The sequence below is a fragment of the Suricata suricatta genome, chromosome 5 (assembly GCF_006229205.1).
Source record: "Suricata suricatta isolate VVHF042 chromosome 5, meerkat_22Aug2017_6uvM2_HiC, whole genome shotgun sequence".
NCBI lineage: Eukaryota > Metazoa > Chordata > Mammalia > Carnivora > Herpestidae > Suricata > Suricata suricatta.
Genome location: NC_043704.1, coordinates 82,229,438 through 82,253,541, shown reverse-complemented (window position 1 = coordinate 82,253,541; position 24,104 = coordinate 82,229,438). Strand labels below are relative to the sequence as shown.

Below are 24,104 nucleotides of genomic sequence, written 5' to 3'. Positions count from 1 at the left end.
GGAGGTGGGGCGGGCACCGGCCAGGGGAGAGAGGCGGGGCCGGAGGGACAGGAGCGCGCCCAGCACTCAAACGAGGGCAGAGAGCGTTAGTGGGAGGGTCCTGCACAATGGCGGGAGTGGCGACTGGGCGAATCGTAAAGGCCGAAGGGTGCAAGATCTGGTCGGGAGAGGCGGGACTGGGGAGGGGTGGAGCGGGAGCGAGCCAAGCAACCGAGGAGAGGGAGGAGGGTCTGGCCAGCAGTCTAGGGAGGCGAGCAAGAGGGACCGGGAACTGGGGGGCGGGGCGGGGCCTGGAGCCTGGGCGGCACTTGAAAGAGGGGACCTGGGAAACGCGCCGGGAGACGGGAGGGTGTGGGTGGGTGTCCGGTACTGGTTAGTGCTGGACTGTGAGATCCCGCGGATTCGGGAACAGTTCAAGCGGCCGGGTAAGTGGCGTTGGCGCCGTGGGTGCATTTGTGTCGGGTTGGTCTTTGGGTCTTAAACTGTTTATCTGGAGTGTTTCTCTGCCCTCCTGTGTCTGTCTCTATCTGTATGTCACTCTGTCTCTCTGTGTCTGTATCTGTCTCTGCGCCCCTTATCGCTTTGGGTCATGGTCTCTGTCTACATCTGTCTTAAGAGTCTCTGCCCTTCTGTCTGTCTCCATAGTTGGTCTTTGTACGTACGTGCCACTGTTTCCCCTCCTGAGTCTCTGTGTATTTCGGTCTCTCCTAGGAGGAATCTCGCTACTGGGCCGACGGGCGCTCACCAGGGTAGACCCTCAACCTGCTGCTGGAGCCGAAACTCGGTCTCAAAGCGCCTGCCGCGCCCCGCAGTTCTCCTGGCTCTGGAGGCTCGGGCTGCGCGCGCTGTGTAGGAGGAAATGAATGGCGGCGACGTGGGGGGCGCCCTGGCTGCAGGTGACGCGGGGAAGCCCGGAGCGCCTGAGGACGCGGCGCAAGCCTGTGGGTATTCAGAGGCAGATGGGGAGGGACTGAGGGTACGCCTGCCGTCTTCGCGGGGAATCACGTGGCAGTTCTCACTGCACCGACGGGAAGCCTCCCTCTTCTCGCTCTTACCCCCAGCAGGCGGTCAGCGGCGGCGTCACCTGCTTGCTTGCGCGCAGGGGCTCTGGCGCAATCACTGGCCTTGAGGAGGCGGGGAGGTCCCACACTCGGCGAAGGTGACGACAGCAATGAGCAGGGTAATGATCATCCCGTACATTCTATCCATACCCCAAGCGGAGGGGTCTCCACTGTCCCCGAAGCGCTTTACTTCCCTCCCTTCAAATCACACAGTGAAGCTGCCTGGTGATGGGTCTCCTTCCTCCCACAACTCCTCACCAAGTGCTACCCCTAGGGATGCAGAGGCTAACGCAATGTTGGCTGCCCTCAAGGACCAGGATTGGGGGTGGGAATAGTCCCAGAGAATACATCTGCGCAAGATCACTCAAGGCCTCAGACCTGAGTCCCATCTCTATCAAGTCCTCCCCAGCTGTGTCCTGCTTTCTGGGAGGAGGGCCAAAGCTGGAGGTGGAGGCCCAGCTGGAATGAAAGGAGCCCTGAGACCTGGAAAGACAAGACCCTGGAGCTCAGGGTCACTGGGAGAGAGTCCAGAAAATTCTACTCACATTGGAAGTTATCTAGCAATGGGTTCCAGTCCTGGCTCTTCCACTTTCTGTGTGATCTTGAACTTAAGGCTTTATAATTATAGTTTTAAAAAATACATTCATAGGACCCTGAATTGTTTTCATAATGAGATCATTACTACTAAATATGGAAAACAAAGGTCTTTCAATTATTTTAATCTAAAAAAAAAACCAGTCATTTTGGGGCATCTGGCTCAGTTGGTGGAGTGTGTGACTCTTGATCTCGGGGTTGTAGGTTCGAGCCCCACTTTGGGTGTAGAGATTACTTAAAAATAAAATATTTTTAAAAATTCATTCATTTGTACTAGTGACATTTCAGGGAAATCACATGAAACCTTTAATATATATCCTTCTAAGCTTTCCTCATGTGTTTGCATACTATGCATATCTCTGAGCCTCCATGTTCCAGTCTGAAACATTACAGATGATAGACCCTACATTAAGGACAGTTTTGTAGATGAAATTGTTGTCCTGATGTGAGGTGGGTTGTCTCGGGAGGTAATGAGCTGCCTCTCACCAAAAGTGCTGATGGGACCATGAGAGTTCTTGCTAAGGATGAGATAAGAGTGCTGTTGGGGAATTGAAATTATTCTCTTGTCTACCTCCAGAATGAAAAGATTAGAGCGAAAACAACTTAACTTGGAATTCATTTGGTTAGCTCCTTCTTAAATAGTCTTATTCCAGTCCCTGCTGTGTGTGCTAGGTCATGATTAAAGCAAAAAGACCTAAGTGCAAAATTGGAATGGTACAGCATTATATAAGCTACAGTTACGTTGCAAAAATGTTGGGGAGGGGTCTTTTAAAAAAATTTTAATGTTTATTTATTTTTGAGAGAGAGACCGAGCACAAGACAGAGAATCTGAAGCCAACTCCAGGCTCTGAGTTGTCCGCACAGAGCCAGATGTGGGGCTCAAAGTCACAAACCATGAGATCATGACCTGAGCTAAAGTCGGACACTTAACTGACCAAGCCACCCAGGTGGAGGGGGGTCTTTAAATTGTTATCCTCTACTTAAAATTGTAAAGTTTTGCATCCCTACCCATTAGATGAAAATTCATATTCACAGCTAATATGAAACTAAGTTTGTTTGAACTTTTGTGACAGTGCATTGAATTTCTCAACTGGAAGTCCCTCAAAACCTAGTGGACTTGATCCATATGTTCTAAAGAGAATACTATGCTTTTTGTCAATTGAGTAATAATGCCACTTGAATTCAGGTAGAAACTTTAGGCCTGTGTAGCAAGTTGAATAGAAGGCCCTCTCAAATAAATTCCTGCCACCTGGAACCTCAGAATGTAAGCTTATTTGGAAAAAAAAGTCTTTGCAGATGTAATTAGTTAAACTTAGATGAGGTCATACTGGATTAGGGTAGGTCCTAAACCCAGTCAGTGATGTTTTTATAAGAGGATAGATGCGCCAAAACACATACACACAGGGGAAAAGGTTATGTGAGGAAGGGGAACCAAGCCAAGGAACACTAACGATTGCTAGGAACCAGATGAAGCTGGAAGAGACAAGGAAGAAGTCTTCTCTAGAGCCTTCCAGGGAGTATGTTCCTGCCACTACTTTGATTTTGGATTTTTCACCTCCAGAACTGTGAGAGAATAAGTTTCTGTTGTTTTAAGCCACTGTTTGTGGTACTTTGTTACAGCAATCCTAGGAAACGAATACAACCTGTTACAAATATTTTTTTTAATATTTATTTATTTTTGAGAGACAGAGAGAGACAGATCACGAGCAGGGGAGGGGCAGAGAGAGAGACACACACACAGAATCAGAAGCAGACTCCAGGCTCTGAGCTGGCAGCACAGAGCCCGACGCGGGGCTCGAATCCACGAACTGTGAAATCATGACCTGAGCCGAAGTCGGATGCTCAACTGACTAAGCCACCCAAGCGCCCTGTTACAAATATGTTTGTGCCATCTTTTTACATCTCTCATGACTATGTTTCTCTTAAACTCTCTCTTGGGGCCCTTTGTTCCCAGCCTATCAAAGGGTATTTCTGGGACTCACTTTATTTAGCAGAAGCTGATAAATCACACACACATAAAAAAAAGGCAGATTTGTGTAGATTGACATGGTAAGATCTCTAAAGCCTGCCAAATGTCACTAAATAATGAGGGTAGAGTGTAATTAAACATATAGGGAAAAGGTATACATGCACATATATGCATACCCACACATACACAGTGTGTTTAGGTATGTAATTGCATATAAAAGAAAGATCTGGAAGGATACATACTAAACTGCTGATAATGGTTTTCTCTGAGGATGGTACTGAGATCTTGGGAGATGGAATTTCATCTTTTTATTCTATATACTTCTGGAGTATATTTTGCAATAAAAAGTTTTTGATGATATTTTTAAAGGTTTAAAACCAATGATATAGTCCATTTGCCAAACACCACACTCTGGTCCCAGACATATCACTTGACTTAGAAGAAAGAATAATAGGGGTGCCAGGGTGGCTAAGTCGGTTATGTCTCCGACTTCAGCTCAGGTCATGATCTCGCAGTTCATGAGTTCGAGCCCCACATCAGGCTCTGCACGGACAGCACAGAGCCTGGAGCCCATTTTGGATTCTGTGTCTCCTTCTCTCTCTCTCTCTCTGGTCTCCCTCCCTTGCTGGTGCTATGTCTCTCTTTATCTCTCAAAAATAAACATTTTTAAAAAAAAGAATAATAGTCAAAAGTTCATGGAGTTCAGAATCAAATCAAGGACCTGCTTTCTACCTGATGGGTGACTTCGGGTATGTTAGTTAGCTTCCCTGTGTCTTAGGTTTCTCATCTGTTAAATAGGGACAATGTTACTGCTAGACTATATCTTATTGGGTCATTGTGAGGGTTTAATTAACATATGTGAAGTGTTTAGGTAAATGCAGGACAATAGAATTGTTAACTGTTTACAGGAAGGCATAAGGAAGGAGTTAAAAGTAATCTCACCATTAGATATATAAACATTTTAAAATCTGTGCTTTTTAGGGGCACCTGCGTGGCTCAGTTAATTAAGCAACTGACTTGCTTTCCTCTCAGGTCAGGATCTCATGGTTCACTTGGTGAGATCAAGACCTGCTCAGATTCTGTGCTGACAGCTCAGAGCCTGCTTGGGATTCTCTCTCTGCCCCTCTCCACTTGTACTTGAGCACATATTCTCTCTCTCACAAAATAAATAAACAAAAATAAATCAATAAAGTATGTGCTTTATACTTTTTTTGCTTTACAAAAATAAGATTTTGTAACCCTTTTACTTCCCCCACTTAACTCTTTATGGAGATTTCCCCATAGCATTAACTCTTCCTTTCAGTCATTTGTAAATATTGCATTGTTATCCCATTGTATGGATGTTTGATTTATTCAGTAAGATCTCAAATTTTTTTGTCTTCTATTCTTCTTGTTTTTTTTGTTATTACAGACAGTGCTGTGATGAGCAAATGTTATAGGGGAAAAAATGGTCCCAGTATTTTGTAGCTCCTCCAATCAAATCGTAAATTCTGTTTCTCCCTTCCTGAATCTGGGCTTGACCGTCTGACTTGCTTTGCCCTGTAAGGACATTAGCAAATGTGGGGCAGGAGAGGCTTGAAAACTGTTTATGTACTGAGGCTTGCCCCATTTTTTGTTACTGGGAAGCCTGACACCACCATATGAAGGAGCCTGGTTTTTCCTACTGGACGAGGAGACACCATATAGAGACAGGGCCTAGTCATCCCAACGGAGGCCCAAACATGTCAGTGAGGCCATTCAGCTAGGCCATCCAGCTCTAGATGAGCTGAACTGGAACTGAACAACCACCTAACCAACCTGAAGAACATAAGAAATAATCAATGTTTGCTATTTAAATCCCCAAACTGGGGCGCCTGAGTGGCTCAGTTGGTTAAGCGTCCAGCTTCAGCTCAGGTCATGATCTCATGGTTCGTGGGTTTGAGCCCCACATCAGGCTCAGGCTCTGTGCTGACAGCTAGCTCAGAGCCTGGAGCCTGTCCTTAGATTCTGTGTTTCACACTCTCTCTGACCCTCCCCCGCTCATGCTGTCTCTCTCTCTCTCTCTCTCTCTCTAAAATAAATAAAGACAGTAAAAATTTTTTTTTAATTCCCAGAGTTTGGAGAGGTTTGTTATGCAGGAAAAGCTAATTGGTAAAAACATCCAATGGACAATGATTATTTCCTGGAACAATTCCCCAGAATTAGACTTTCTGGTTCAAAGGGTATATACACTTACATCTTTTGATTCATATTGCCAAAAAAGTTATATCAATTTGTAAGCTACCAGCAACGTAGAGAGGGCCCATATTTCCCATTTTTGTCAACACCAGACATTAATGTGTCTTATTATCTTCATGACTACATTATTCTTGTAAATTTAGCACATAAACCATTGTCCATTCCCTCTCAATTCACAATCCATTTAGAGGGGAAAAGAGACCAAAAGAAAGGTTTTTCCTATAGGAAAAGAAGAGCAGAAAAGAGAAAGAGAAAAAATAATAGAATGAGAGAAGAACAAGAGTCAAGGGTGATAAACATAGAGGAAGGAAAATAGAATTGTAGATTAGAGCAACCTCTGAGCCTCTCATAGTAGGGTGTTTACCATAGAATCAGGACTATTTATGAGCCTAATAAATGATTTGAATCATGAAAGAGGCATGGAAAGGAAATGTCCATTTAGGCTAAGCCTAGTGAAACTGAGAACATTGTAAAACTAAGTGCCAGTCTATCTCATATGTGGCTGCATTTAATTCTCACAGCAACTCTCTGAGACACTGACCCTTGTTCCCATTTTACAGATAAAGGCAATTAAGGGTCAGAGCTTTCAAGTAACTTGATAAAGATCATACAGCTGATAAAGAATTGACCCCAGATTTTTGTTCAGATCTGTCTGGCTTAAAAACTGATGTGTTGGGGCGTCTGGGTGGCTCAGTCGGTTAAGCCTCCGACTTTGGCTCAGGTCAGATCTCACGTTCGTGGGTTCAAGCCCCGCGTCAGGCTCTGTGCTGACAGCTGGCTCAGAGCCTGGAGCCTGTTTCAGATTCTGTGTCTCCCTCTCTCTCTGACCCTCCCCCTCTCATGCTCTGTCTCTTCTGTATCAAAAATAAATAAAACATTAAAAATTTAAAAAAAAACTGATGTGTTTCCTCTTGCCCTTTCAGAGAAAATGTGGCAGAAGACAAACAACTAACATTGCAAGGAAATATAACCTCTTTTTCATTCATGTTGCCAAAGTGCTCTACAGAAAGGAGCCAAACTGCCTGGGTTTAAATCCCAGGTCTGCTACTTCTCAGTTGTGTGACTCTTAGCTTTTCTATGCCTCAGTTTCTCACCTGTAAAATGGCTTCATAAGTGCCATAAGGGGAAATGAGTACATAGATGTAAAGCACTTAGAACAGTAGCTAGCATATTCTAAAGTGCTATATAAGCTTGCTATTTTCATGATGGCATTGCAGTAGGCATGGGACTATTTCTAATGAGGCTGTTGCCAGATGCCCTTATATAGTAGCTTTGGTCACACTCACATAGTCATGCCATAGTGGAATTTCCCATGGGCCAAGACTGCCTCTGCTAACATATTTCCCTTCATCCAACTTTGGGGGTGATAAGGGCAAGAGGCGAGGCTGCTGCGATGCTGCACTGTCATCAGAGTGAGCATGAACAACTCCAGAAACTTGTTGCGAGTAGATATCCCAAGGTCTTGCTGCTGCAGACCCCATATGGCTAGATGTGAAAGCTTCTTGCTCAGGGAACCCCTAAACAACCTAGAACCCATCTACCTGCTCTACCATCTGGGAAATAGAACAGGCTTCCTACAGCCTTACAATTCTCATTTCTACCTGCAGGATTCTAACAACAACAATAACACAAAAATAGCAGCCAACACATTGAGTGCCCTCTATATACCAGACACTGTCCTTTGAAGTAGGTACTATTCTTATTTCAATTTTACAAGCGAGGACATTGAGTCTGAATCCAGAATCTTTCATCCTACCTATGACACTGTACTGTCTCCTATGTCTCCTACTTGAGAACATGCGATTGGGGGGGCGGGGTGGGGAAGAGGGTGGAAATGCCAAAGAAAGCAATCCAACATTCTCAACCTGATCCGTTTATCATCCACCCTTTCTCAGCCCCAACAGCACTCCATGTTAGAGCCTTATGCAGCAAGCTGAGGACTGATGTGAGTGTTAAGAAATTGATTATGTATTTGCCCTCATTTTAAGCCTTCTTAGGTCAAATTCATGTACTCTGCTGGGGAAGACGGATCAGGATGAGGCACTTTAAAAAAAAAAAAACTGTAGCAAAAAACCCGGGCACTCTTCAGTGCAGCAGACTGCAACACCACCAGGCCTGATTAAGGAATGACAATATGGAAGGCAGATGGCAGATGCGTAGATGCCACACTACTGCCTCTCAGTTAAATATTGCTTGGTGTTTTTTTTTCCCCTTGTAAACCTCCCAAATAAAACGGTTTGCTTTCCTCAAGTTAGAAGTGTTAACACGTCTTTTCTTTAAATATCTGTACATGGCTGTTTTTTTCCCTGCCAATTTGTCACCATCTGTAACCCTCCCTTTTTGAAATGATCTGATGACAACAATTATCTTGGGGAGTAAAAGTGCAGTCTTGAAGCAACATGTAAGAGTGGATTCAGAGTGTGGGCTATGTGTGTCGGTGTGTGCTGCCCATGCACTTTGTGTGTGCGCTGTATATGTGTGCTGTGTGTGTAGAGAAGGTCAGTGTAGTTTGTGTGTGGGCTCTGGGTGCCTTATAGAGGTATACATGGTGAGTGTGCAGTGCATACACTGTGTGTGTGTGTGGACCACGTGTTGGGGGCTGACTGCCTGCCTGTGTTACTTTGGGTCTGTGTGCTCTCTGGGTAGATGCTGTGTGGACCCCCTGAATGTGGGTCGACCCCTATGTTCTGCTCTGCGTGTGCTGGCTGAGGAGGGGCTGTGTGAACCGCTGGGGGCAGATGTTCCTCCTGAGAGCATAATTTCCCAAAGGTGTTTAAAGGGGGTTGGGGAGGGCCTGCAATTTGGGGAACTGGGCCAAGAAATACCACCAGGGGTTGAGACTGGGTCAAAGGCACGGAAATTATGGGTGGCTTGCAAGAGGGTGTTGCTAGGAGTGGGGTAGGTTGATCCTGAAGAGGAGAGGGGTCTTGGCATTGCTGGAGGGAGGGTGGCCGCCGGCACCCGAGCGAGGTCCGGGCGCACAGAGAGGGTGACGGGCAGAGGCGGGCGCGCTCCTCCCCCGACGTTACCCCCACCCCGGGCGCTGCGCCGCAGCGGGAGGGGTCTCGGGCAGGCGGGGGCGGCGGCGACGGCGGCGGCGGAGCGAGGGGCTGTGGCAGCGGCCTTGATGGCTCGCGGCGGTGAGGGCTGGGGGCCCGGGACTGAGGCCGAGGCCTGGGCGAGGGCCAGCCGCCGGGAGCCCTAAGGTGTCGCCCGCCCCGACTCCACCATGAACGTTGCGCTGCAGGAGCTGGGCGGCGGTAGCAACGTAAGTGGGGGCCCGGGGCTCCGGGGAGAGGACTGGGTGGAGCGGATGAGGCCGAGGGAGCCGGCGGCGTCGGCTGGGGCTCTGGTGGCGGAGACTGGGCTGAGTACCCAAGGCGGGGGGCGCGGGTTGGGGGGCCCCAGGCCGGCAAGCCCGGCAGGAGAGAGGGGGTTCTCACTGCAGACAGGAGGGGGCCTGGCCAGGCCAGGGGCACTGGGGCAGAGCCGTGGGCAAAGAGCCCTCTCTGCCTGACCTCGGTTGGCGCCCCCGACTGTCTGGCAGATGGTGGAGTACAAACGGACCACGCTGCGGGAGGAAGACGCACCTGAGACCCCCGTAGAGGGCGGTGCCTCCCCGGACGCTGTGGAGGTGGGCAAGGGGGTTCTCCCTTTCGCACCAGGCCCCAGCCCTGACAGGATGCCTGGCAGACCCAGGAGCTCTGGGCTGCCCTGGAAGGTCACCTGGCCCCACCTCCCCTCTATCTCTGGCCTCTGCGCTAGGACTATGGTGAGGCGGTTGTAAGCCATGACGTTGCACTAAACAGGCCCAGGGCTCAACTCAGACTGCCTCATTGCCCCTGTGCCCAAAGTTAACCCCTTTAGCGTCTTTGCTCCGTGGCTCTGGAAACTGGCCGTGTCTTCACCCTTTGGGAGGATTTCTGTGATCTTGTATCACCACCTGCAGCTTGGTAGCTCACTGTCACCCTGTGTTCCCAGGTGGGATTCCAGAAGAGGACAAGAGACTTCTTGGGCTCGCACACCCAACTGGAGCTGGTCTTATCAGCTGTCTCTCTACTGCTGGGTGCACTGCTTCTGGGCTGCTTTGTGGCCCTGGGGGTCCAGTACCACATAGGTAGGTGGGCCCACACCTGTCACCAGCTCTCCTAGCTGTGGGGACTCTGAAGGCTCAAGGGCCACTAAGGTTTTGTTTGGGGCCAGTCTTCCCCCAGCTTTTTTCTCTCCTCCCAACCTTCTTGCAGCCCTTCCCAAAGCATTGTCTTTCCCAGACCCACCGACAGTCCCTCACCCCCCATGTTTCCTGCCACAGACCCATCCCACAGCACCTGCCTCACAGAGGCTTGCATTCGAGTGGCTGGAAAAATCCTGGAGTCCCTGGACCGTGGGGTGAGTCCCTGTGAGGACTTTTACCAGTTTTCCTGTGGAGGCTGGATTCAGAGAAATCCCCTGCCTGATGGGCGTTCTCGTTGGAACACCTTCAACAGCCTCTGGGACCAGAACCAGGCCATACTGAAACATCTGCTTGGTGAGTGGGGAGCCATTGTGCCAAGTACAACTTATGCCTGGAACAGAGCTTCACAATTTGGTACTCAATAAATGTCCATGACTGAAAGACTAAGTGGATGACTACAAATGCTCCTGGTTAGGGGATGCAGAGAGCAGGGGTTCCTGAGAGGTGGAGATGGCTTTGAGGGGACAGGTCTCCGAGTATAATGAAAGGACTCTTCTCTACACTCTCCTTGGATCACTGTTGAGGTGTGGAAGGCATGAGGAGTCTGTGGCACTTAGAGATCTGGGAGGGTTTCCATGGACAGGGGAGAGGAAGTCATGCTTTGCTGTTTCAAATGGTCTTCCTGAGTCTACCTTAGGAGGACTGCCTCTTAAGGCAAGGAGAGGGACCAAGCAAGGGCTCAGGACCCCTCTCAGCAGTTAGCACAGGTGCCAACCGCCCCACAGGAAAATGTGGTCTACTTCACAGAAAACACCACTTTCAACTCCAGCAGTGAAGCGGAGCGGAAGACACAGCGCTTCTACCTATCCTGTCTGCAGGTGGAGCGCATTGAGGAGCTGGGAGCCCAGCCACTGAGAGACCTCATTGACAAGGTAGGAGCCCTGGGGGAGGTCAGGATAGGTCCTGGGAGAGGACAAGCTGTGGGGGCCCCTGTGCCATAGTTTCTGCTATGGTCTCTACCCAGATTGGTGGTTGGAACATCACAGGGCCCTGGGACCAGGGCAACTTCATGGAAGTGCTGAAGGCAGTAGCCGGGACCTACAGGGCCACCCCCTTCTTCACTGTCTATGTCAGTGCCGACTCCAAGAGTTCTAACAGCAATGTTATTCAGGTACCAGTCTGGGGAAGGGTTGAGAGGGACTGATGGACCATTTGCTGAGCCCAGACTCCCCTTCCCTATGACAGGCAGGCTGGGATGGCCCCACTCCCCACCCCTGCACAAGAGCCCAGGTGTGTGTGGTGGGGGGGACGGCTCACTCCCTTGACTTGCTATTGCAGGTGGACCAATCTGGGCTCTTTCTCCCCTCTCGAGATTACTACCTAAACAGGACCGCCAATGAGAAAGTAAGGAGAATCCCCAGAACACCCAACCCCACCCCTCTGTTGATCTGGGCTGATTCCTGTTTACTTTTCCCTTTGCCAAGGATCATAGTGGGGAAGGTGAACCTGTCCTGTCACCTAGTGAGCCGACTACCCTTCCTTCCATATTTCTTCCTTCAATCTTCCCTCATTTTTTCCTCCCTCCCTTCTATCATTCCTTTCCTCCCTCCTCTCTTTCCCATCCTCTTTTCTTTCTTTCCTTCCTTTCTCTCTTTTCTCCTTCCTTCCTCCCCTTTATTCTTCTAGGAAAACATTTTATTGGCATCTACTGTGTGCCAGGTGCAATGGGGGAGTTCTGAGATGTACCTCCAGAGCCACTGTCACACAAAGCTTTCAATGTAGATGGCTTCATGGACCTAGATAGCTGAGAACAGGCTCAAAAGAGGGTCTCTAGGCCTCAGGAGAGATTCAGAGCTTCCCTAATGAGATTGCATTGGAGCCAGGCTCTACAGAATATCTAAGAGTGGGCGAGAGCTTGTTGGGTCATGAGAACAGTTTAAACAAAATCTTGAAGAAGGAAAGGCTAAGGTATGCTTAGACCATGAGAAGGGGTCCAGTTTGGCAGCATGTGAAGCTAAAAGCAGATGAGGGGCTGGACGGGTGGATAGGAACTAGCTGCAGAAGAAACCTAGAATGCTACCCTGAATTCATTGTATAGGTCTCCGAAAGCTGTTGCATGCTCCAGAGCAGGAAAGGAGCAACCCAGTGAGCAGTGCTTTGGGAGGCCAGTCTAGCCAAGGGTGACAAGTAGATGCAAGAGACGGAGCCTGGAGATGGGTTAAAGAGTCAGCCGTACTCCAGGCTCTAAGTTGGTAAGGGCCTAGATGTGACCAGTGGCAGAGGGAATGTTAGGAAGGGGAGGATGCAAGAGACATGACCAAGTGCAAATCATGAATTGCTGGTGGCTGGGTGTTTGAAGAGAGGAGAGGAGTAGAAGGTGGAAGAGATAGACAGATGAGGCTATAAGCCTGAGTGATGGGGGAATGGAGTGGTCCTTGGAGAATGAGGGGTACCTGTAGGAAGAACGAGAGCAGGGCACATTAGGGAAGAGGAGACAGTGTGACATCACAGGAAAAGGGTAGACTTTGAGGTCAGACCTTGATTTTTATCCCAGCCCTGCAGCTTGGTGCAAGTTGATTAAGCTCTCTCTGAAGTTCTTTCTTCATCTGTAAAGTGGGGATCACAGCACTTACCTCATATGGTGCTTGTTTCGGGAGGGGTATACAAGCTTAAGCAGACACTCAGGGAGTGGGAAAGACTTGCTTTAGATATGTGGTTGTGAGGGACCTGGGTGCTGTCTAGATGTCTAGCTGGGAAGGTCAGCAGGCAGCTGTGGAAGCTGGGTAGTGTCCTGGAGAGAGGAGGAGGCTGGAGGGAGCCGAGGACTTCAGGGCCATCTCCTTAAAAACCTACATGAAGGCTTAGGAGAAGTGAGAGGCAGGGGTAGAATACATAAGGGAAAGAAGAAGGTCCCTGTATTTGAAGGGCAGTGAGAGAAAGACAACCAGTGAGGTAGGCTGCTGTCAAGTAAAACAACTGCTAGAGTCATTTGTCCCTTCAATGGTTTTCAAACACTGAGCATTCCTCAGCCAGACCCCCTCCTGCCATGTGGTCAATAAGACATTGCCTTTGCCCTCTAGGTGGGGGAAAAGACAGGAGGTGGCTCAATGCCCAGTTGTCCCATGTGAAGTTGCTGGGATTGTCACAGGGGAGAAGCACAGTGTTCCAAGACTGAACGTCACAGGGAACCAGCCTAGTCCTTGGGTGACAGCAGGCTGCAGTAAAGGGAGAGGGTTCAGGCAAAGGGAAAAGCATATGCAAAGGCGCTGAGTTGGGGAGGCATATAACCTATTGATGGACCAGAGAGGGGAGAAGGAGGGAAGTGGGCCAAGTCCTTCTGGACAAGTATGTAGATTCATATTTTGCATGACCACTGCGGGTCAGATTTAGCATTTATCCCAAAATAAATGGAAAAAGGAGACTCATCAAAACTGAGATTGGTGGGGCACCTGGGTGGCTCAGTCAGTTGGGTGTCAGACTCTTGGTTTTGGCTCAGGTCATGACCTCACAATTCATGGGATTAAACCCCACATTGCGCCCTGCGCGACAGCACGGGGCCTGCTGGGAATTCTCTCTCTCCCTGTCTATCTGCCCCTCCCTCGCTCATACTCTCTCCTGCTCTGTGTCCCTCAAACTAATTTAATACACATTTTAAAATATACATTTAAGTATATACATTTAAAAAATACCAAATTGGGAGTGGCATGAACAGATGTGTGGTTTGACATCACCTGAGTCAGGAGAAGAGAGAATTTTGAGAATTCAAAAGAGAACCACGTGGTTCAACAACTGGGAACTGGCAAGAGAAAGCTTCAATTTGTCTTTCAGTGTAGAGCACGAAGTCTGTGCCAGCATCTAGTGGAGGCTGTAGCATAAAAGGTTCACATAGAATAAAAACTTAGGAGTAAAGCAGGGTTCAGGAAAGTCTCAATGTAAGTCTTCAGCTAAGGGAGAGAAGTGGGTAAGTGAAGTGGGTGGGGGCCGGGTATGGTCAGGGGAACTGGTTGACTCAGCCATTCCCCTCAGGACCTGGGACGACTGGGATTGGTCCTCACATCTCTTCCTCTGACACCAGCAGCAAGGGAGAGGAGAGTAGGAGAAAGAAATTTTGAAGTACAGGGAATGGATATTAAGGGATCTAAAACTTTTCAGTAGAGCGGAAGAGGAGGTTAAGGGAGCTCAGGGTGGAGCTAAAGGGCCAGAGTGAGGAGTAGCCCCTAAGAGGAGGGCCACAGGGAGTGGGTGCTGAGCAGTGCTGAGGGTCTGTTTGCAGGTTCTCATCCTTTCATTCGTATTTATTGAGCATCTATTATATGCCAGATGCTGGGCTAGAGCCTGAGACTACAGTGGAGAACAGAGAAAATAGCCTCTACCTCATTCAGCTCAAGTGCCAGCAGGGACTGAAGCAACACAAGCGCCTCCTGGGCCCGGGTAGAGCTGGGGTGCTGGCCCTGGAACAGTCAGGCCCGAGCTACATTCGGATTCTGCCCTCTGTTAGTTTGTGCTATGAGTCAAGTCATGTAGCCTTTCCAAGCTTGTTTCCTCATCTCGAAAATGGAACTAATACCCACTTTATGGAGTTTCTGTGAGAGGGAAGCAGGGTACATTACCTACAGAGCTCCAGCAGAGTCTGATACATGTGTTTACATGTGGTCACTATGTATTTCTTTTCTGCTCTCCTTCCCCTCCCCCCCCTTGGAGACTAGAGGGGAGCTGAGAAAGCAGCAAGGTTGAGGCCTGGCTGGATGGGAGATGGAAGATTAAAACTACTGTGACCAAATTCCGCCTGGGGTCCGCTCAGTGGTTATTAACTGAAGGCATGTGGTCACTGATGTGCTGGAAAACTGGAAGGGCTTTAGGAAATGAGAAGGCAGAGCAGTGTGGGAAGCAGGCCTCCCTACTGGACGAATATTTACAGGGCACCTGTTCTGTGCTAGGCCCCACTGTAGGCCCTAGGGGTCTAAGCTGCTGTAACCTGGAACAGTGCTCTAACCTTCTCATTTGGGAAATAAGTGATCAACAGTGTACAAGTAAATAAATAAGATCCTAGCAGGTGTTGGTAAGCAGTATGACAGAAACAAAACAGGATCGTGCAAGAAAGCTTCTGTGAGGAGAGTCAGCAGAAGAGATGGTGAACAGAGGTGGGGGCCAGAACAGACCCTCTCAGCCTTGGGCAGGACCTGTTGCTGGGCTCTGAGGATGACCCAGGGCTTTGACAGGTGCTTACCGCCTACCTGGACTACATGGAAGAGCTGGGGATGCTGCTGGGCGGACAGCCAGCCTCCACGCGGGAGCAGATGCGGCAGGTGCTGGAGCTGGAGATACAACTGGCCAACATCACAGTGCCCCAGGACCAGCGGCGGGATGAGGAGAAGATCTATCATAAGATGAGCATTGCGGAGCTGCAGGTGGGGCCGGCGAGGGCCAGAGACAGCTGGGAGGGCCCGGCCCCTGAAACAGGCCTTCCTGTCATCTTTCTGAGGCAGCCAATCTGTTCATTTGCTTGCTTTTGTGGGCTTCCCAGCTGCACTGTTACTACCCTGGAAAGAAAAGTGGGGTCCATTGTAGGCTACCTTTCACTAGGCCATCTCTTGGTCTTCCTTTGTGTTGCCTGGGGATGCATAGAGGGATCATGTAAAAAATCTAAAACAACTCGTATGAGATGTCCACAAATCAGTCAGAAGAAATTTGGAAGCATCTCCTTTAGTTGCCAGAAATCAACCCTTTCGTTGGATTATGGAGAGGTTGGATAAGGGGGGGAAGGATTCTGAAAGGAGAGACCAGTTATATAGGGACCGTGGGTGGTGTCAGAAGAGTGGTATTTTATCAATGGTTATGAAAATGTTTGAATATCTATGCCCCAGCTGAGTATTACATAAGGTGCTTTTGCTTGTATAATAAGTGATTGGGCTCCCAGACTGAGGCGCACTCAGGCCTGGGAAAGGATTTATTGCAGGAAGGGGCTACCAAACAGCTAATTGATGTTGCCATGGCGATGGGAAGGGCTCCCAGGCTTCAGCGTATCAATGGGGGAGGGGTCAGCTGGAAGCCGGAAAGGTAGTCAAGGAAGCTGGAGATTTGTTTTTGTTTCTTGGGTTTTTGTTGTTGTTGTTGTTGTTGTTTGTTTGTTTCTTGTTTTTATTTGGCTTGTAGGTCCTGGCGCCCTCCATGGACTGGCTGGAATTTCTATCTTTCTTGCTGTCACCACTGGAGCTGGGTGACTCTGAGCCCGTGGTGGTGTATGGGACGGATTATTTGCAGCAGGTGTCAGAGCTCATCAACCACACAGAGCCAAGGTTGGGGGGAGCCCAGAGTGTGGGAGGTGGGGCTTAGAGCTCCATACAGGTCCAGGCAGGGAATGGGCATGGGGGACTGGTACAGCCAAACACAGAGCAGCATTTGACAAGGTCCTGAACCTTCCAAACATCAAAAGAGGATGTCTGCAGGCTATTCCCCTAGGCTAGGGCTTCTGGGAGCCCATTTATGCTCTTTATTCCCACACCTTCTCCAAAGTGACTTCTGCAGGCAGGTGTGTGGTCCCAGGGGAGAGAGAGAGAAATTCTGGGACAGCTCCTCCATATGCCTCTGAGGACTTCTGTTGTCTGCATTATTCATGGAGCAGGTTAGGGGTGAAAATAGTACCCCACCTGCCCTTCCCTTATGTTCTGGTCTGGATGCCAGCATCCTGAACAATTACCTGATTTGGAACCTGGTGCAGAAGACAACCTCAAGCCTGGACCACCGCTTTGAGTCTGCACAAGAGAAGCTGCTGGAGACCCTCTATGGCACCAAGAAGGTAGGCTTTCTGACTCTGTCCCCACCCTCCAGTCCCATCTAGCTGATGGTCAGGCACTATTTTCCTCATGGTACAGTATGGAGCACAGGAGTAGGAATCAAGATGACTTTGGTTTCAATCCCAACTCCTCTGTTTTTTAGCCTATGGGACCTTGGGCATGTCACCCAACCTTTCTGACTCTATTTCCTGTTGTGTGAAGCAAGAGTACCTTGTAGGGTTGTCTTGAGGACTGAGTTAATGTAAGTGAAGCACCAACCAGTACATAGTATATAGAGGTGCTCAGCTTTGATGATGATGGTTAAGAAGATGTATAAATGCAGTTCTTAGTTTCAAGATGCCCCATTAAGTGGGGAAATGGAGATGTAAACAAACATTTTATTTTGGGGGGGTAAGTGCTCACACTGTGTGAAAGACCTTTGTGCTATAGAACAGAGGAAGGGATAACACATTCTACCTGGGGGAGGAGTCAGCATCAAGAAAGACTTTTATGAAGAGGTGACGTTTGAAGTAGTTCACCAAGAGAGCAAGGGAGAAGAGCGTTCTAGGTAGAAAGAACAGTATGTGCAAATTCCTAGAGGCCATAAGCATTGTGGGTTTGCACATACTCTGGTATGGGCTTGCAAATGGGGTAACTGAGAGGCTGAGGGTGGTGAGGTGGGCCTGGGGCAGTTCATGAAGGAATTTGAATGCCCTGTTAAGAAGTGAGGTCTTAAAAAAAAGGCAGGCCTCGATTCTTTCAGCAATGGGGAACCATGAGATGATTTTAAGCAAAAGAATAACCCAGTTAGATTTGTATACCGGATACTCTTTCTGGCAGCTAATTGGAAGATGGAAGGGAGTGTCTGGGTGGGGGAGGGATATGAGAATGGAATCAGAGTGTTTAGTTAGGAGGTGACTGCAATCTTTGGGCCAGAGATGAGAGTGTTGTAGGGCAGGGAAGTGGCAATGAGGTGGATAGGAGAGATGATTAAGAAGTAGAGGTAGGAGACACTGGTGATAGATTGAATGTAGGGGTAGAGAGATGGAGGAATCGATGACTTGCAGGTTTCTGACATGAGGGACTGACTGGATATAAGGCTGGTATATGAAGCTGAGCTAAGAAACTTCTGGACCCCAGTGGGCCTCTTAGAAACTTTAAAGGAGGAGAGTACTGAGCACAGAGTAGGCAGCGCACATGTTCCTCCTATGTTTTGCTGCTGGGGTTGGCACACTTTTCCACTCTGCCCTTTATTTTCCCTGGAGTCTGAGGGAGAGACGGCAGCGCCCCAAATCCAGGCTTCCGTTGTTCAGAGCTGAGAGGGCTGGCCCCAGAGACAGAGGAGAGCAGCCCAGACGGAGAGCACAGCCATCTCTGGGAGGCCTGGCTCTTTGTCCCTTACAGTCCTGCACGCCAAGGTGGCAGACCTGCATCTCCAACACGGATGACGCACTTGGCTTCGCTTTGGGTTCCCTCTTTGTGAAGGCCACGTTTGATCGGCAAAGCAAGGAAATTGTGAGTCTTCAAGGTTCTTCCAATAATACCCCTTGTTTTAGTTAAAATTCACTGTTCATTCATGTGTTTACATGGAAGGGGTGAAAAACTGAAAGGAAATTCATCAATAAATGAACAGTAATTACTTTGAGTGATGAGATTATGAGGGGTTCTTTTTGTCCTTTAAAGTTCTCTCTATTTTCCAGATGTTCTGCAGTGTGTTTATGTTGCCTATCCAGTTAGAAAAATAATACTTATTATTTATTAGGAGATGATAATGAGTGCGCTTAAAGTATTGTCTACAAGACTGTTTATTGCAGGATGGTTTATAATATGTAAAAATGAAAACAACTTAAATGTCTAGTCATACAGGACTAGAAGAAAGACTGTGGTTAGAGGGAGTTGTGAGGCAGCCCTAAAACTCATGATACATTGTTAAGTGAAAAGAAGTAGCTTACAAAATATATGTATGTTACACAACATAATTCTGTGTTATATATGTTTATCTGGGCAAGGAAAGACACTCCAAGTATATAATCAAAATGTTAAAAGGACTTAGAGTGATGGGGTTATTAAGTGGTCTGATTTCTTCTTCAGCTTTTCTCAATTTCTCAAATTTTCTTTTTTTTTTAAATTTTATTTTTTTGTTTTTTTATGGAACGCACACTCGTGAGTGTGTAGGGAGGGGCAGTGAGAGAGGGAGAGAGAGACTCCCAAGTGGGCTCTGTGCTGTCAGTGCAGAGTAAGACGCGGGGCTTGATCCCACGAACTGTGAGATTGTGACCTAAGCCAAGATCAAGAGTTGGCCACTTAACTAACTGAGCCACCTGGGAGTCCCTAATTTCCCAAATTTTCTGCTATTAATGCCTTCCTTTCACAATCAGATAAAAATCAATGTAATCTATTAAATTATATTTATTCAATTAACTTATTGTCAGTTAAAATTCTTTTCTTTGGTTTTACATTTTATTTTACTTTTTGAGAGACAGAGACAGCATGAGCAGGGGAGGGACAGAAAGAGAGGGAGACAAAGAATCTGAAGGAGGCTCCAGGCTCTGAGCTGTCAGCACAGAGCCCGATGTGGGGCTCGAACCCACAACAGTGAGATCACGACCTGAGCTAAAGTCAGACGCTCAACTCTCTGAGCCACCCAGGTGCCCCTAAAATTCTAGATTAATGAGAAAAAGAGCCACCCACCATCTTAGCACCTTCACAAATGGTGTTTGCCTTTCATATTCCCAAGATCTTCTGCTTTATTTCAAGAGTCTGGGCACTCCCCTGAAAGAACAGGGATGGGACACTAGAGTGGATGGGGAGAAAGAATGCATCAGTGTGAGTGGAAGCCAACTCGTGCCTGCTCCCTCCCAGGCTGAGGGGATGATCAGCGAGATCCGGACTGCCTTTGAGGAAGCCCTGGGGCAGCTGGTTTGGATGGATGAGAAAACCCGCCTGGCAGCCAAGGAGAAAGTGAGCCATGGCAAGGGTTGGGGCGCCATCTTCAGGTGGGGATGAAGGATACAGTTTTTGGGGGGGAGTCTGGGAAGGGAATCCTTAACCTGGTCTCTTCAGGCAGACGCCATCTATGATATGATTGGTTTCCCGGACTTCATCCTGGAGCCCAAAGAGCTGGATGATGTTTATGACGGGGTGAGTACCTCTGCTCACCAGTGCTGAATTTCAACCCCGGGAAGTGGGGGCCTCTATTCTCGGCTCAGTAATTGGGGCTCAAGCACTGGGAGGGAAGGAGGTTGTTGTTGGTTCCTTTCAGAGGCAAGTGTGGGCAACTGACATTGTTCAAAAGCTGGCTCTGTGCCAGACTACAGGCATTGGTTGAATGCAGTGTCCGCAAATCCTGTTTCTACTTCTACCTGACTGTGTAACCTTGGACAAGCTGTATAACTTCTCTGGGCCTCAGTGTCTTCATTTGTAAAATAGGGATCCTAATAGTACCTACCTCATAGGGTTACTGTGAGACTAGAAGGAGGTGGTATGTAAATATTGGCAATTATTATTTCTTAAATAGTTTACTTTGCAGTTGAAGAAACAAGCTGAGGCTTAGAGAGGTGCTAATTAGTAGCCAAACTGGGACTATTATCTTCTCCAACATGTTGTCTTGCTTGCTTTCTGCTTCTCGCCACTCCCACAGTATGAAGTCTCTGAAGATTCCTTTTTCCAGAACATGTTGAATTTGTACAATTTCTCTGCGAAGGTGATGGCTGACCAACTCCGCAAGCCTCCCAACCGGGACCAGTGAGAATGGGGGGCTATAGACACTTGGGGCAGCAGGAGAGGTAGAGAGGTTTCCAGAGCCGGGGAAGGTGGTGGCAAGACATTTCAACCAGAGGCGCAAGGACTTTGCAGGATAGGTCAGGGCTGCTGGGCTGGGAGGGGCATCAGGAGAGTCAGGAGCCTCAGCCTCTCCCTTTTGGTCTCCCAGGTGGAGCATGACCCCGCAGACAGTGAATGCCTACTACCTTCCAACCAAGAATGAAATCGTCTTCCCTGCTGGCATCCTGCAGGCCCCCTTCTACACCCGTAACCACCCCAAGTGTGTCTGAGGCGGGAGCGGCTGGGTGCTGGGGCCGTGGATGAGCTGAGCACAGCGCTGGAGGTGGGATCCAGAAGTTCCCCTACCGTGTCCTCATTCAGCATTCCTCACCTCCCAGGGCCCTGAACTTTGGTGGCATCGGTGTGGTGATGGGCCATGAGTTGACACATGCCTTTGATGACCAAGGTAGAGGAGTTACCCCCTCTAGCCTAGAATTCCCGGTGGTTCTTGCAAGGCCTCGGGATATTGGGAGCAGGCCACAGGGATCCTGCAGTCTGTGGAGGGCTGGTGGAGGGCTGGTCTGGTCTTGGTGTGGTGCAAAGGTTAGCTCTCCTCAGGGCGCGAATATGACAAGGAAGGGAACCTGCGGCCCTGGTGGCAGAATGAATCACTGGCAGCCTTCCGGAATCACACGGCCTGCATGGAGGAGCAATACAGCCAGTACCAGGTCAACGGGGAGAGGCTCAACGGCCGCCAGACACTGGGGGAGAACATTGCTGACAACGGGGGGCTTAAGGCTGCCTATAATGTGAGTGGCCTGGCGGGCCTCCAGTGGCTGAGGCCCACCCACCCTGGGAGACACGGGCAGTGGGAGGAGGTGGGGGGCAAGCACTGATGGACTTGTGCACCCTGTGCCTGACCCCAGGCTTACAAAGCGTGGCTGAGAAAGCACGGGGAGGAGCAGCAGTTGCCGGCTGTGGGGCTCACCAATCACCAGCTCTTCTTTGTGGGATTTGCCCAGGTATCACCCTCCTAAAAGGCCTGGGGACTGCCCCTCTCGCACTCCCTCCTGGGCATGTCATTAGAAGTCTGGGGCATGCGGGAAAGGGACTGGGAAATGGGGCCCAAGTTGGAGTATGGAAGGTGGTCTGGGAGGGCCTGGTGCCCAGAGCTTCTCAGCTGGGGCTTGTGAAAGTATGCAAAGAGGCCTGAGGAAGGAGAACTCTTCAGGCTTTTGCAGATCTCAAAAAGCAGGGCTGTCCTGCTTGAGGGGTGGTGGGTAGGAAGCAGGATTGATCCCTACCATGTTCCTGTGAGGTGGCTGTGGAGGATGCAGCTGAAGTTTGGGGCAAAGTGGCTCATCCAGGGCTACCCAGGAATAAAGGAAATGGCAGAGCAAGTCCGCAGGCAGGGTCTCCTGAAGGTACTTTGCACTCCGGCAAGCAGCCTCCGGGGGCCATGCTTCTTCCCCTCAGATGCATCCCAGCATCTGGGCAACCCAGTGTCCAGAGCACCTCTGAAAGGCCTTCAAAGGGTTTGGGAGGGAGGACACGGTTTCCTCCCTTGATGCTGATAGCAAGGAGTTGTAGCTGAGACGCTGGCTGTGTCCCGGACACTTCTTGAGCAGAGAGACTGGGGTAGAGGTGGTTTGCGTCCCTGGGATGGCTCGGCTGCAGCCAAGTCTGTGGCCTTGCCTGCATTAGACACCATATGTCCCTGTGTCTGTCCTGGCCCACAGGTGTGGTGCTCAGTCCGCACACCCGAGAGCTCTCACGAGGGGCTGGTGACCGATCCCCACAGCCCTGCCCGCTTCCGCGTGCTGGGTACTCTCTCCAACTCCCGTGACTTCCTGCGGCACTTTGGCTGCCCTGTCGGCTCTGCCATGAACCCGGGGCAGCTGTGTGAGGTGTGGTAGACCTGGGGCTAGGGAGGAATGGCTGGCTGTTGTCAGGGCCTGGGGCAGCTCACCCAGCAAGGCTGTTTGCTCCAGGTTTAGAGAGGTCAAATGCCAGCTCCACACCACAGGTGACATGAGTCCCGGCCTCCCTCAAACACCACATTGTGCCTCTGCTTTGGGGGTACCCCTGCCTCCAGCGGAGTCCCCACCATTCACTGTGACATCCTTCCATGTCACCCTGCCTGGAAGAGGCCTGGGTGGGGGGCACTGGTTCCCACAGGAAGGAGTCTGCCTCTTCCGGTCCTAAGATCACTTGATTTGTGGCCTTGGGACCTGCTGTGCCTGCTGTACTCTGACCACACAGGGCCTGGGTGGTGTGCCTCCCATACTTCTCCCAGAGGCTCACTCAGTGAGAGTGGATTCAGCTCCTTTTAGCCCACCCTTGGGGGCTGCTCCCCACTCCATGTTCTTCATGCTGCTGTTCCCAAAACTCCTGCCAACCCTCACTGACAGACCAATTGTACTCAGCTCTTAGTGGAAGCCTGAGGGCCTTTATGAGCCTTCCTGCTGCCTCCTGGTTTCCCTGGGCTCAGAGGGGAAGTATGTAGGGTATGTATGTATGGGGATGCCGGCTCCTATGTGTTGTGGCACAAGTCTTAGGGGATGACTGATCTTCCCTGGCCCAAGCAGAAAAGCAGATAGAGCAGGGAGAGAGAAGGATAGAGTTTATTTTTACAGGGGAGAGGGTGGGGATGGAGGGGTCTTGGCCCTGTAGGACCCTGTGCCAATAAATAGACATCAGTCAGCCTGTCTCTTCCTTCAGTCCTGTTTTCATTTATTCATTTACTCATTCCACCAACATTTATCGAGCACCTACTATATGCCAGGCACTCTTCTAGACACTCATTTACTCAGTCACCAGATACAGGGGACAGAAATATGAAGCCATAAGAAGACAGAGCAGTAGAGTCAGGATGAAGGAATGGGATGAAGTTGAGTTTGGCTGGGTAGAGTACTTTTCTGGTGGTCATATCCCCACCAGTGGAAGGATTTGCCACAGCCCTCCACTGGTGCACGCAGCCAGGCCTAACACTGAGTCTGGGTAACCACTGGGCCAAGGCAGCTTGGAAGATGGGTGGCCCTTACTCTTCATTGGAGGAAAGCCCCGGCCAAGGTAGCTTGCCACTCCTGGGAGCTCAGAACACTTGCCTCTGCCTGTGGCTGAGAAGACATGCATTTCTCCATAGCCTTGAGGCTAAGTACTCCTGAGAGTCACTAATTCACCATACACCCTCATCAAGGCCTACAAAGAGCCAGGCAGAGACCACAGCTCTGCCTCACCCGAGCAAGGGAGTGGAAAAGGAGCATTTGTTGAATACCTCTTGTGTTCCAGGCACCTCTGCTAGGTGCCTCATTTTATTATTCATTCATTCATCTATTAATTTGTGCATTCATGGTTTATTATCATTTTAAGCATATTTATTACCAACAGTATGCCAGGAGTGGGTGACACAAAGATGAATAAGATGGTTCTTTCCCTCAGGCTATTCTTCTATTGGCAGTTTCACCTTGATGAGCTTATCTGATTCCCCAGGGCAACCATATTTTATTAGTGCTCTGGTTTCCATTATACAGATCTAACCCTAAATACTTCAC

The 24,104-nt window shown here is 49.4% G+C and overlaps 1 protein-coding gene across 4 annotated transcripts in view; it reads left to right on the top strand.

Annotated features, from left to right (window-relative positions):
- Positions 1-23,270, top strand: part of LOC115291945 (endothelin-converting enzyme 2) — a 32,033-nt gene extending 8,763 nt beyond the window's left edge. Inside the window, exons 1-19 of one of the 4 annotated variants that reach the window (XM_029939750.1) lie at positions 8,931-9,109; positions 9,389-9,475; positions 9,823-9,958; positions 10,154-10,369; positions 10,823-10,947; positions 11,040-11,186; positions 11,354-11,419; positions 15,235-15,423; positions 16,169-16,311; positions 16,697-16,811; positions 18,193-18,303; positions 19,651-19,749; positions 19,852-19,929; positions 20,429-20,532; positions 20,720-20,830; positions 20,949-21,016; positions 21,169-21,359; positions 21,477-21,572; positions 22,290-23,270. In XM_029939750.1, the coding sequence (XP_029795610.1) occupies positions 9,071-9,109; positions 9,389-9,475; positions 9,823-9,958; positions 10,154-10,369; positions 10,823-10,947; positions 11,040-11,186; positions 11,354-11,419; positions 15,235-15,423; positions 16,169-16,311; positions 16,697-16,811; positions 18,193-18,303; positions 19,651-19,749; positions 19,852-19,929; positions 20,429-20,532; positions 20,720-20,830; positions 20,949-21,016; positions 21,169-21,359; positions 21,477-21,572; positions 22,290-22,466 (2,298 nt within the window). In that variant the 5' untranslated portion in view covers positions 8,931-9,070 and the 3' untranslated portion in view covers positions 22,467-23,270. Of the gene's footprint in view, positions 1-8,930; positions 9,110-9,388; positions 9,476-9,822; positions 9,959-10,153; positions 10,370-10,822; positions 10,948-11,039; positions 11,187-11,353; positions 11,420-15,234; positions 15,424-16,168; positions 16,312-16,696; positions 16,812-18,192; positions 18,304-19,650; positions 19,750-19,851; positions 19,930-20,428; positions 20,533-20,719; positions 20,831-20,948; positions 21,017-21,168; positions 21,360-21,476; positions 21,573-22,289 lie in introns of those variants that run through there. The other 3 variants (XM_029939754.1, XM_029939752.1, XM_029939751.1) reach the window with 3 other exon arrangements.
- The last annotated feature ends 834 nt before the right edge of the window (positions 23,271-24,104 follow it).